Source organism: Periplaneta americana, chromosome 12 (assembly GCF_040183065.1).
Source record: "Periplaneta americana isolate PAMFEO1 chromosome 12, P.americana_PAMFEO1_priV1, whole genome shotgun sequence".
Lineage (NCBI taxonomy): Eukaryota > Metazoa > Arthropoda > Insecta > Blattodea > Blattidae > Periplaneta > Periplaneta americana.
The window spans coordinates 137,789,185-137,803,084 of NC_091128.1; the positions used below are offsets into that span (position 1 = coordinate 137,789,185).

A 13,900-nucleotide genomic window follows, 5' to 3' on the forward strand; every position below is an offset into this window, starting at 1 on the left:
AATTTAAAATATTAATAAATATTCCTACGCTCCCGTTTCAATTGAATATTCTAGAGATCGAAAGCAATAATGATCACGTTATAAAAACAAAATTTTGAAGATTTAAAACTCTATAGGCTAAAATAAAAATAAGTGTGCTTATTTTACGTTAAACACACAATTTCTTCAAATGAGGTATAGCAATTCTTATACACTCAGAAATTTAAAATAAGTGTTGTAGTCCAGACACATGATCTGAAGACATTAATTCATCAATTCAAGCACAGAAACTTAATGATAAACAAAAACAAAAAAGATCTTTTGAATTCAATATTTTCTAACGTTAACAGAAAAAAAAGGAGTTGAGACAAGTTTGGGAGGGAACAGTGCCCTCCATGCCTCCCCCATAACTCCGCCTATGCTAAGTATTTTGACGTTGACGGTGAGCGCAATTTCTCAATCTCCAATGTCCTTCCCTGTTACTGAGCCAATAATGCAGGTAACTAGTTGAGCATCTCATGCACGGGAGCTGACGTACACTATAGTATTAGTTGTTAAACTCTACGTGGATGGCTGAGCGCTGCAGTCGAGCACAGCTAAGGACACGGTCCGAGTGGGTTGAGTCAGCGGAGTTCGAGGCTGATCTCGAGGAAGTGAAGGTGTGTATTGCGTGAGGATGTGTGTTTGTACCCACGAGTGATTATGTTCTGAGAAGCAGTTCGAAGTCCATTAGCATTAAACTAGCAAACGCTAACCAAGGTGCAGATTACTGTCTGCTTCTGTGAAGTGTGTTAACTCTGTGGTTGTGTCGGATAGGGGTGACGTAGAAACTGGAGTCATAATACCCAGATCATGGTTGTACTGAGTTTATTGTGAAGTAAAGGAAAACTGTATTTTTAACAAATACGGTATATCCATTTGTATAGAACACTGAGAAACATTTGGAAATTTGTATCAGAAAAGGAGTACATTTTATCAACATGCGTGTTTGTGGTTGACAGGAAGTAGATATACAGCTGGTTTGGATGTAGGGGTGGACTATGTCCAGGTCGAGTGGCGCGTGTTTTAAAATCGTATTGAACCAAAATGTGGTGAGTGGCTTACGAAGCCGTTGAATTTGACATTTATAATGAAAATCTGTGAAGGCAGCTACAAATACCAAGCATGAGCAGGGGATATTACGTGCCCTGTGCGCCGTTTCTTTATTTGGTGAGTAATATTTCCTCTACTAATTTATATTTTTTTTGTCTGTATTTGCGTGTGAAGAGAACACTGGCGCCTTTTTCATCCCCTATATATTCTAATAGCCGAAGTAGTGATCACAGCGCCATGTTTTGTTACAATTTATGCATGTAACACTCATTATTTGGGTCATGTTAAGGGACAGACTTCAGATCTAAGGGTTGTCGTGAGTAGTGTAGAACGATGCTGTAGATTTGATGCAAAGTTAAAATAGGTAAATGTATTTTTAAGTAGAAGATATTGTTAAGTCATCATTTCCTGCCGCTAAAGTTGATTTTAACTATCTTAGCGTTTCAACCTTGTACTTGGTATTGTTGACGTAACATTCAAACCTGATTAGGAAATAATCGTTTTAGAATTCGTTACCAATTTAGAAAACGTTAGCAAGAAAGCTAATGCAGTGTATTTAATTACACAGTATAGATAGATAGATAGATTTATTCGTTCCATAATATTCTTACATTTGCTTTATAGCATAGAATAAAGAACATGTCCAATTCTTACGTTTAACAATAAAATGCAATACATATAAAATGCAAATATGAAATATTTACAGACTTAATACCTTAATAACAATAATATTTTATACAGTGTAATATGTTTACCATTTAATAGTATTATAATATTTACACAGTACTGTGAAATGTCAAGAATTCATCTACAGAATAGAAAATGTGAGATATTAAGTAATTTTTTAGTTTTATCTTAAATAATGCAGAGTTTTGGCTATGATTTTTAATGTCTTCAGGAAGACTATTGAACATTTTTATCACCATGTAACGTACGTCCCTTTGAAAGCATGATAAATTTGATGATGGCGTATGAAAATCATTCCTTCTGCGGGTATTTATACTATGTATGGCTGAGTTATTTGGAATTTTTTTTATTACATAAGAGTATATGTATTGATTTGTTAAGGTTAGAATCTCTAATTTTTAAAAAAATAATCTACATGATTGTCTAGCCTTTGCTCCAACTATTATTCTAATGGCTCTTTTTTGTAATAAGAATATATTTTTACTATCTGCAGAATTTCCCCAAAATATTATTCCGTAGGACATAATGGAATGAAAATATGCAAAATATATTGTCTTTAAGATACTGCTGTTTAGAAATTGTTGTAACGACCTAATTGCGAAGCATGCTGAGCTAAGTTTGGGGGTTATTTCTTTGATATGATTTTTCCAATTTATTGTATTATTAATATGCAAACCAAGAAATTTGGTTGTTGATGTTTCTAGTAGAGGTATATTGTTGATAGTTGTGTCCAATGTTTCAGAGATTAAATTTGAAGTGGCTTTAAATTAAATTATGTTAGTTTTATATAAAAAGGTCCATGCAAATTATACAATTTTAATTTATCGTTTATAGAACGGTACGTATCTACTTGCAATATTGGGCTTGTAATCAGGAATGATAGCCAGATCACAACATAGGCCTATTTTGTATTCGTTATATTTATTAGACGAAACGAGCCTCATTGAGCTACAGTTGTTTCTGATGATGATGATGATGATGATGATGATGATGATGATGATGATGATGATGATGATGATGATGATATAAATGTCAACAGTGTTAGTTTTATGGACTAAAATTAACAATGCTACTTTCTTGGATAGTAGTAGCTTAATGTTTTACGATTCTCTCTGCCACGTTCTTCTATATTTTCTAATTTCTGTTACTTTTTCTAAAATTTGACAAGCAGTATATAAGGGCGCGCTTCAGCACAGGGGCAGTGGCATTTTCTCTAAGGTTAGAGCCCAGTTCAGGTGTGTGTGTGTGTGTGTGCGCGCGCGCGCGCGCGTGCGTGCGTGCGTGCGTGCGTGTGTGTGTGTGTTTTTTTAATCGAAAATTAGGGGCTAGAAAATATTGAGAATAGGACGCATGTTTATGAGACAATTTTTTTTTCGATTAATACACACACCTAAACTGGGCTCTAATCTTAGAGGAAATGCCACTGCCCCTGTACGGAAGCGCGCCCCTTTATAAAACTGTACAAAATAACGCTTTTACATTTTTGGTAATATGTACAATATTAATTGAATGTATACATTGAATTTTAATGTGAGAAATCTAGCCTATATCCAAACGCTGCGCTGGTAGGCTACGTAAATCGATGCACTAGGCCTTGTCTCAAAGCTACATTTTCAACTGAAGTGAACTATGTTGACTAAATAGCCGGATGTGACGTCAGAAGTTATGATACAAAGCTATATAGTGCATAGCAATCAAGTCCGTAGTATCCAAGGCTTCTTTACGTAGTATCACAGTCTACTATATATAGCCGCGAAGCTCAATATGTAGTAAAAATGCAAACATGGATAGTTGCCCACCACTAGGATCGCTACTATCGCCTCATCATCGCAGATCTCTCTCCTAGCAGCCGACAAAATATGTTACACTTTCGTTGTGTTCTTTTGGAAAAATTAACACCTTCCTTCCATTATTGAAATATTAAATACATAAAGTTAATTTATTATTTTAATGAAGTATATTAAATTCCACCATAAACTCGAAGATACCTGCAAGAAATAGGTTAATATTATTTTTGTTTGTGCAAAACGAACTGAAATTTACTATAATCGCTTCACTCATTCAAGATTATAGCGATAATTAAGTATGAAACCAATAAATATTAATTTGCATTTCCCTTTACAACAATAATAATGAAAATATGAATTAATGGATTAACTTATGTACGTGTACCGGTACTTGTAGTGTAGGCTTACGTAGTTGAGGTTAAGCAATAATAACCACACCAGAATTGGAAATAAAACGTGATTAATAAATTTTATTGTAACAGACTTTTTCTACGTCTCTAGTAAAGTAACAAATAAAAATAACAACAAAATTAACAGCTATAATTAAAAACATATCCTTTGAAAAAAAAAGTAGGCCTAAGCAATAATAATCCCACCAGAATTGAAAATAAAACGTGATCAATAAATTTCATTAAAACAAACTTAATTTTTCTACGTCTCTAGTAAAATATTATTATTCCAATTATTGTATTTTAGCCATTAACATTTTCATTACAACCAATAACGAACATTTCACAAGCATCAATGTGAAATACGCAACGAGCTAGCACTCGATGGAAATACGATTCAGTCCAAAGTCGACAGTGGACAGTCTATTGTTTCTAGTTGCTAACCGCTTGGAGCGCTTTATCACGAGATTTGCAAAAAATCACCTCAAGCTTCGCGACTGTATATAGTAGACTGTGGTAGTATCTAGCCAATGAAAATGTTTGCTCGATTGTTGACTTGTTCACTAAACAAACATGGATACCTCATCAGCAATTGGGGTTATGACATCTGAAAATGCTTTGGAAGTGAAATAATGTAAATATAATGTAGAATAACACGTTAACTTTAAGCACTGACATTGTTAGTACCTTCTGTACAATGTTTTAAACATTATTGTAACATATTAAGCCCTCATCTTTTCCACATAATTCGTAATGAAACTGCATTAGGACACTGCCTTCTTAATTCAGTGCTGCACCGTGTTGTCATGGATTTTAGAAAAATCCATTCCCACTGCTGTTGTGATACGCACGCATCTGATCAAGTAACTCCTATTTAAGACAATCTTCTGTATTGATTCGTATGAAATAGGAATACTCCTAAATTTAAGAACCTCCTTAAATTTGAAATGTAAATTATCAATTAGGCCTACATTGTAAATTGGCTCGTTTCTTTACACTTCGTATATCCTATGTAATATGGATAGTGTGTTCGCTTCGCAACCAAGCGGTCCGTGGTTCTATTCGAGGAGTATGAAATGGAGAAGACTCATTTTTCGTCTATGCGTAGGTCTGTGTCATGTGCTGTCCTGTGTTGTCTCAGCGATGATCCTGCGCCGTGCTGACAACACGACCAGAGAGGCCTGCAATACTTGTCTGTCAATAGCTAAATTTTCCGAATGTTGAAATCTGTATATATTTTCAAAGTGCTTCTGCTGCTATGCCTCTTAAGTCTACAAAATAAATGTTACTATATTTTACAAAATAACAAACGCATAACAGTTAGGCCTATTAGCTGGGGTATAAAAAGAATAAGTTGTTTTGCTCTCCTGTAGATATTAGAGATTTAGAAATTGCAGTCACATTACATTGCATATTATATTGCAGTTGAAATACTCTAAAACAAGGCTTTTTGTAAAAAAAATAATATGTAGGCCTAAGTCTACCGATAGGCTTCTACATAGAATTATTTTAAACACTTTTCAAGAAAAGTAAAAATGACTGAATATCGCTAAAATTGTAGCTGTCAGATCTTTTTGCATAGTGTACCGGCTGTAGCCTACACAAAATTAATCTCAACTAGCCCAATTTTCATTTTTCGTTTTAAAAAAAAAGTGTTTTGTTTTGCTCGGAAAATTATTATTATTATTATTATTATTATTATTATTATTATTATTATTATTATTATTATTATTATTATACCATGTATTGTGGGTCCCTATTACCACGGCATGGCCCGTCCTCAGGTTGCGGATCGAGGAGACGGCCTCCAGATGTGGAGGGTAGCTGTGAATATATTCAATAAGCAGTCGCGGACAGTCGATGAGGGGTGGTCCTCCAGCTTGGGGGTTGGGCGAAGGGCTAACAACATCACTGTAAAAAACAGCTTGTTACGAAACCTCAAAATAAGCCTCGGAATGGGACTGATTCTCTGGCACGACCACAGTAGATGGCGGGCTTATATGAGGGCGGCAATGAAACTCTGGGTTCCTTAAAAGTCAGTATCATCATCATCATCATCTTTCTGTCAGTTCATATATTCAAAGATTAGAATGACATAAGAAATGAGTAGATATATATGCCTTATCTGTTAATAAACCACAATACCTCCATTTATTCCTTCGCAATAACATTGAGTGTAAAGTAATTTCTCAAGCAAAATTATTTAAAAAAATCACTGTCAGTCTTGTATAAAAATAGTGCTCAGATGTTTTTAATCATGTTAACATTTTTTCTCCCTCTGTTTTGGGAGGAAGGGCTCGAAGGCTTACACTGCAGCCTGTGTTACCACTCCTGTTCTGTGAATATTTGTAGCCGAACGGTCGCGTTTCTGTAGGCCTACAACTACAGGGACATCATTTTATTTTTACTTCAATTTTTATTGTACCTGGGTTTTTTAATGTACTTCACTCTTTTGTTACATTATTAAGTTTTGTACTTGTGAACTATATCACTAAATCAATATAGTCAATGTACTTCACTCCCACCCCCTCTACTAGTAAACTTTCAACCGTTCTCCACACAGAACCAAGCGTATACAGTCAAAGTCGCCTTAAGGTCATACTAAACACAAACAGTAGGCCTACTGAGTGAGTACCGGTATAGTATGTTCCAGAAATATGTTCGCGTTTTCCAATGACGAAAGAGCTTTCAATATTGAATCATATTCTCGCACAGGTACTGTCGTCCGTTTGCCTACATCGCATCCTGGTTTCCCCCACCCGCTTCTGCTGGCCCTCTGTAAAGGCTAGTGGCTGGGCTGTCTTAGCTCCTTTCTGAAAACATTAATTTCTGTTAGGAATTGGACGTCTACGTAACATTATACAACTGTCTAAAATAACTTAAATAAAAGGGCCTCATTAATTAATTGTGACGTGATTTTCCCTCCTTTCTACACCCCTGCGGCAAAACTCTTGGACGGACAGTAGGTAGCATGTCTGAGTAATTTTATCTTTTCGGATCGGGCAGAAGTGAAGATTTAATTTACAGTACGTAAGGTACTCTTTTATAGACTAGGTACAGAATTATTTCAACATGAGGTACTAGTACGAAGAACGAAACTTGTAATTGGAATTAGGTACAATAGTCTATAGCGCGATAATATGCAAAAAAGAACTGAAGAATGTATCGAAATGAACGGCCACAATTTTCAAAATTGTGTTTAAATATCCATATTATGATTATTTTGCAATTTAACTTCATTCTCCATATTGTACGCTAATGTGCTGCAGACAGTATATTATATACTGCATAATGAATACGTCCGAATGGATAGTTCATTTTGTGAGTAAAAATACTTATTGTTAATACTGTAGGCCTACTGTATTTTGATTAAAGAAAAACCTAACGAAAATTATCAAACTCAAAATCGCGATATTTCCTAGTTTACGTAAATGGATGAACTATTATTCTCCCCTCCTATACCTAGTAAAGTAATTGTTTGTATTTTATGCGAGTATCATCGAAGTCCAGTCGTGGAAGGGGATAGCAAACGATATTTCCGTTTAATCCAAAAGTATAGCCAGGTTAATATTAGAAATGTTAGTAAAAATAAAATGATGTCCCTGTACTACTACAACTAGGCCCGGGAAAACCCCAACAAGGTGACTTGTTCCAACCAGGATTTGAACCCGGGTCCGTTCGTTTCACGGTCAGACGTGCTATCCGTTACTCTACAGCGGTGGACCAATAATTGTTAGAATTTAAAATTTGAAATTCATTCACAATAACCAGTTTCCTTATGACAACACGAAATAATATAAAATACTCTCTTTTTAAGAGTTTACACATTCCTCATTGCAGTCTTCAAAATGAACTTTCAGTCGGGCTTACTCAGAGGTGAAGTGATTATTGTAGGCCTATAAAAGAAAATTTTAGAAATTTGTCTTTGTTGAGAATATATTAACGTATATCCCCTAGAGCTGTAGTTAATGGGTCCTATAATATTTGATGTTTACGTTTACAAGTACCGGTAATTATATAACATGTAGCTATCACGTGATAATAGTATCATAATAATGTATCGTATCCATTCTTATCATTCCACTTCCAGAGCTTGCTTTAACATGCACTTTTCATACGCTATAAACAGCTGAGCGTTTTCCAGACTGCAAGGAAGTAAAGATTAATGTTGGATGTGCAACATTGATTTTTATGGACTTCGCCCCTCCTTGCTACATACTCTGTTGGGTTTTGATGCTCACAAGCTGGAGCCTGGAGGTGAATTTTCTGCTGGATCTGATGCTCTTGCATTCGTATGTAAATTATCTTAGGAAATTAAAAAAAAAAATATGATTGTAATAACTAGCATGGTCCCTGATTATGGACTTGATTAAAATCTATTGTGTGCTGATGTGCATGGTTAGTTTCAACAAACGTTAACCAAAGCGCAGGTTCGAGATAGTTTCAATTTAACCCCGCGATCGAAATGGGTTTGTAATTAAATGCAACTTTAACATTATGGAATACTGTATTCCATTTCGTGCAAATGAGTTTTTTTTTTCGTCTTATACTGATATTCAATAGCTATTGAAATTAAAATTACGAACGTAGGTGGAATGCTATTATCTCTTGTGTTCCCGTTTCATTTCTGAATAAAATGTATATATAATTTCAGTTACACATTTATATACAGCTCATGTTTTGTTATCACGAAGACCCAAGAGGCAATGCTTTACAGTAACTCTGGCATAAGCGAGATATATGTGGCGTCAAGACCGATAGTGGAACAGGTTCTCTCCTAGTATTGTATACTTAAATTTCTCATGCATTTTGTATGCCATTAGTACCGTGTCATTGGCATAGAATGGTCATTCATTGTTTTCAGTGATTAGGCTTTGCGATCGGATGAGGTACAGCTTGATTCAGGGATTTTGGGCCTTGCAAAAAGTAAGTAGATAAACTAAGAGCGAGTTAAGGCTGGTTCACAATAAACCGGGAACGAGAACCAGAATGAAAATGAGAAGCAGAGGACGTGAATATGAAAATTTGATTCACAACAAACCGAGAACGTAGACGACTATGCATATCGATATGCATGTCAATAACGATATGTAAAGTCGATATTACGCATTCTGATGTTATTTGTGTATAAGTGACCATTGGCGTTCTCTCATGAGTACAAGGCAGCCAACATAAACACAAGTTAACCAACTTCGAAATTTCAACTGAAACATTTCATTAGGTACGGTACTATAAATATGCCCATGCATCTGTATTATCACAACCTATTTTAAGTCTACCATAACGTAAAATAATTAGAGAAGAAACATTTGTAATAGAACAAAAATGAACACAACAGTAGTTATTGAATTGAAGCATTAATATGTAGTGTGTAATACAACCAATACAGTAATAAAATATGATTCATTGCCGATCGGTGTTCAAAGATGCAGCTATTGAAAGCCACGTATTCTCCTTCATTTTCTCATCTTTATACGAGGCGCGCCGCTTATCGTAAAGGTGAGGATTTTCCTCAACACTCAATATTAGAATAAAACTTGCTCCATGATGCTGCAAAATATACGACGACAAAATAGCTTTTAGTTGAAACTTGGCCAACTCTCTGTTCCCGATCCCGCGCTTCGGCAAGCTTTTCGTTAATTGTGAATGCTCACATTTAATTGTACACATTTTAACAATTTTACCGTTTTCGTTTTCGTTCCGATTCTCGTTTCCGGTTTATTGTGAACCAGCCTTACTCATCTCTGCTGGCGGGCTGGGTCGCACAGGTCAGGCTGCATAGTCATAACACCCAACACTTCCTTCTTATGTCGCGGTACACTCCGTCTTAAAAGTAATATAAATTATAATAATATATTATTATAAATTATAATAATTTATCATCAACATCAGCATCACCAAGATCAATAGGCCTACAAGGGACAACAAAAAATAAATCGTACCTTGCCCTATAGAACGTATAAAAATAATTTTTTTTTTGTCTGTGTTACGCGTTCATCAGATCTGAAATTAAAAACCAGAGACTGGAAAGATAATACTGTGTAATTACTTTCTCCCCTCAAAATATCATGGACGTCATGCGTAGGCTATAGTATTATAACAGTAACTGGGCTTATTAATAAAATAAGGACATCATGTGTAAAAAGTGATGTTGATCCTAATGAAATTGTCCTTAAACAAAGATATCAGTCGTAATGACAATTCGTGTAATTGTTCGCACAGTGTTTAGCATATCATATAGGCCTAGTCTAAAATGAGGTATGCCGTGTGGTCCTTCTAGTCCTGAAACTCTAACGAAGTAAATAATAATATATACTGTATTTACTCTGATATATCATCGCTAGGTCCATTTTGGTTTTGAAGAGTAAAAAATTGAAATATCGGTGATGCGTGTAGCGTAACAATCGGGGAGGGGGTATTTACATCCAGTATTGGAACTTGCCCTCAGTCAAAGGACAACTTTCATTTACCTAAATCCCATACGAATCGGTGCCTTTGGCTTCCCCTCCCCCCCTTTATGTTTCATTATATACGTAGCTGTAGATCTATAAATTATATAGAAAGCGAGTGACATCCGAAGTTATTAGAATAATAATTATTGTGGTTTTGTGCTGAGTAATGAACATAACGGTAAGTATAGTTGGGGATGCTTCGTTTTACATTTTGTTGAGTCTTAAAGTCCGCCGCTTGGGGCTCAGTGGATAGCGTGTGAGCTTTCCATCTAAGCCAGGGACGGGGAACTCGTATTGTAAACAGAGCATTTAGAATGATTACCTACATAAACAGCATCTAAGGCAGAGGGAGGGGCTAAGCTCTCGGAATTGGAATCCGGGTGGCTTAGTGGATAAAGCGTCAGCACGCAGAGCTGAAGACCCGGGTTCGAGTCCCGGTGTCATAGAGAATTTTTCTCTTTTCTGTCCTTGCTTCATCATATGGTAACGCAGAATTCCTGCACGGAAATATCATATGTACTTCGGTACATCATCATAATATGATATGCGTAAGTAATCACTTAGGCCCAATTGTATAAAACTCCTTGACTAAAGATCAACTTTGATCGAAGATCGGGAAGTGAACAGAGTTCAGACACTTCTTCTATTGCATAAAACTTTTCTGCGATCAAATTACCTTGGTTCAAATACAATCTAAGTTCACGTGAAAAGGATTTGGCAATATCGCATAAACAGGTGAAGTATGTGATGCGCGGACCATGTTGTTCAGGTTTGTTGAGTGTTGCCAATCTAGCGACTGTAACTCTTTTTCACCGACAATTTCTTTTAACTTTTATATTGCTTAAATAGGGATTTAGCGACCTTTTTAGCACCCCATAGTGACAAAATGTAATCTTTCTTTGTTAATAATGAGAAATCTAGCTACTTTCCAACTACTTTTTGGCGACTTTCCGTACACTCTGTTGGAGACACTGGTTTGTTTTGTACAATGTAAATAATGGCGGACAATAAGAAGAAGGTTGACTGTTCTCCAAATTGTTATCATGTTATGGTGTTTGATACTGCTAAACATAATAAAGTTTTATAAAACGACAATTTTCGTTTAGTAATACAGTTAATTGAAAATTTATGAGTGTACCTATCATATTCATTAATAATTAATGGTTGTTATAAACATAATATAATTATAGGTTATGTTATTTGATACTGCTGAACACAATAGAGCCTTATAAAATATAAGAATGTTTGTGTATTAAGGCAAGAAATTGAAAGAAATATATATAAATGTACTACCATATCTATTAATATTAATAATAATAATAATAATAATAATAATAATAATGGGTATTTTATTTGCACAATCTGTCACTCGTATATTTCAAACAGAAAATAAATAACTGAACTTGGATCATCTAACTTAATCGGAGAAATTTCTTCATCAAAGTTGACTTTAGTTTAAGACAAATTAATCTCAGATTAGACTTTATACAACACAAAATTCCAAGTTTAGCTAGAACGAGGATGAATTTAACATCTGACCTAAGATTAAATCGCCCTTAGTGATTCAAGACGACGCTAATCCCGTCGATCCTGGCCACTTAGTCACTCATAATGAGTGCACCTCTGTACATAGTGCGTTGGACATTGTGTCACTGTCACATATTCTGTGACGCAGTACATGAGGGTAGGCCACCAAAGGGAAAACTGAGAGGTAGAACTTAAACTGAGAGGGATTCAATCCGACATCGGAACTGGAATCCGGTGTGGCTTAGTGGATAAAGCGTCAGCACGTAGAGTTGAGAACCTGGGTTCGAGACCCGGTGTCGGAGAGAATTTTTCTCTATTCTATCCATGTTTCATCTCTGAGAGAGGCTATTCCCTGCCGCTGACTTAAGCGGTCCGTACTTCGATTTCTGGCGTGAGCAATGGATATTTATTTTTCATCCACGGGACTGGGTGTTCGTTCCTTGTATTTGTTGCCATGTGTTGTCTGAACGAGGCCCTGTGCTGTGTTGATCACATGGTCAGGGAGGTCCGCAACTTGTGCCCGTTTTGATGGTTAAAGAGTACTACCTTCCCCTACACCCTAACGGGCTCTTAAGTGTTGTCGGAAAAATTCACCATTAAAATGGGACACATTCACGGACAGGAGAACGCGAATTCGATTATGCGCACTGTTCAAAACATACAGAGGTGAGCCTGCCTGGAGAGAAATAAAAAATAGATTGCAGCCGCCAAATTACTCTTCAAGGAACGACCACTCATATAAATTGAGGGAAAGAAGGCAGAGGACGGACACTGGAAAGTTTTCTTTTCTCAATCGTACTATCAGGGACTGGAATGCTTTACCTGTAGACTTACTAAAGGCTTTACCAACAACCAAAAATGTATTTAAAAATAGGCTTAAGGACTTTACTAATAGACGGTAATTATACACAGTAGTTAAAGGGTGTAAATGATATGTTGTTATTGAAGTGTTGTATCAGTGAAGAATTATGTTGTGTCAGTGAAGTGTGTTGTATCAGTGAAGAAGTATGTCGTGTCAGTAAAGTGTGCTGTGTAAGTGAAACGTGTTCCTGTCAGTGAAGCTTTATAGTTTATAGTGGCAGTGCAAAGAATTTGAACAGTGAAATGTTTTTGAAGTGTTAGTGAAATCAGGATAGAATCTGTGAAATGTGTCGTAGTTCCAGTGCAGTGAGTGAGTTGACAGCGAAATGAGTGTAATGTTGAAAGGTACTTGTGCAGATATGAACATATACTCGTGAGTTTTAGTTCGATCTTAGTTTTAAGGTACAAATTAGAATATTTCAAATGTTATTTTAAGTGATCGTTTCATTTAATTTAGTATATTCCCTGTTGTTGTTGTTGTTATTATTATTATTATTTTTATTATTATTATTATTATTATTATTATTATTGGTATTAATTATTATTATTATTAATTGTATTTTTAATTAATAAGTTTATTATTGTCATTATTGAGTGTAATTAGTTACCACTGCCACCGGGTATATACCCATTGCAGTGTGAATAAATACATACATACACCGCATTGCATTTGTAAGTCGATACAATATGAGGTTAAGCTACTCTAATAAGCCAGTTTTTAATAATATTTTCCTTCTGTATACTGGTATGTTTTTCTTTGTCTTAACAATGTCCCACACAACTTCATACCTTACCTCAACAATGATTTTCCTAATTAATTCCGGCCCGGTTGTATTTGGTTTATTGTTGGTTGTATTGTCTACCATAAAATTTGTTTTTTAGTTTTACGAGTTGTTTCACACGATCATCACCTGTGTAGGCGTTTTGACATCCCTTTTTGGTACAGTAGATATCTAATGTTCTACTCTTTCTCACAAAAAAGTATTGTTTTTGCCATTTCTTATGGAAATAAAATTAAATAATATTTCCTTGCTTTCTTCGATTCACTTACTTCCTCCGGAAAGGATATTCTTTCTTATTAAGCCGCCACTAGTAACTACGCGAGTGGGTAAGCCTACATTGAAGC

General features: G+C 35.5%; 1 protein-coding gene across 4 annotated transcripts in view; it reads left to right on the plus strand.

Annotated features, from left to right (window-relative positions):
* The window catches only part of jvl (javelin-like), a 569,361-nt gene that overhangs the window by 7,369 nt on the left and 548,092 nt on the right, over window positions 1–13,900 (plus strand). For 3 of the 4 annotated variants that reach the window (XR_011335324.1, XM_069842127.1, XM_069842125.1), the window contains exon 1: window positions 573–1,188. The exons of the other annotated variant lie outside the window; for it this stretch is intronic. Coding sequence is in view for 1 of the 3 variants with exons in the window: in XM_069842125.1 (XP_069698226.1) it covers window positions 1,144–1,188 (45 nt within the window). In the remaining 2 variants the exon portion in view is untranslated. Of the gene's footprint in view, window positions 1–572; window positions 1,189–13,900 lie in introns of those variants that run through there. 4 annotated transcript variants of the gene reach the window in all.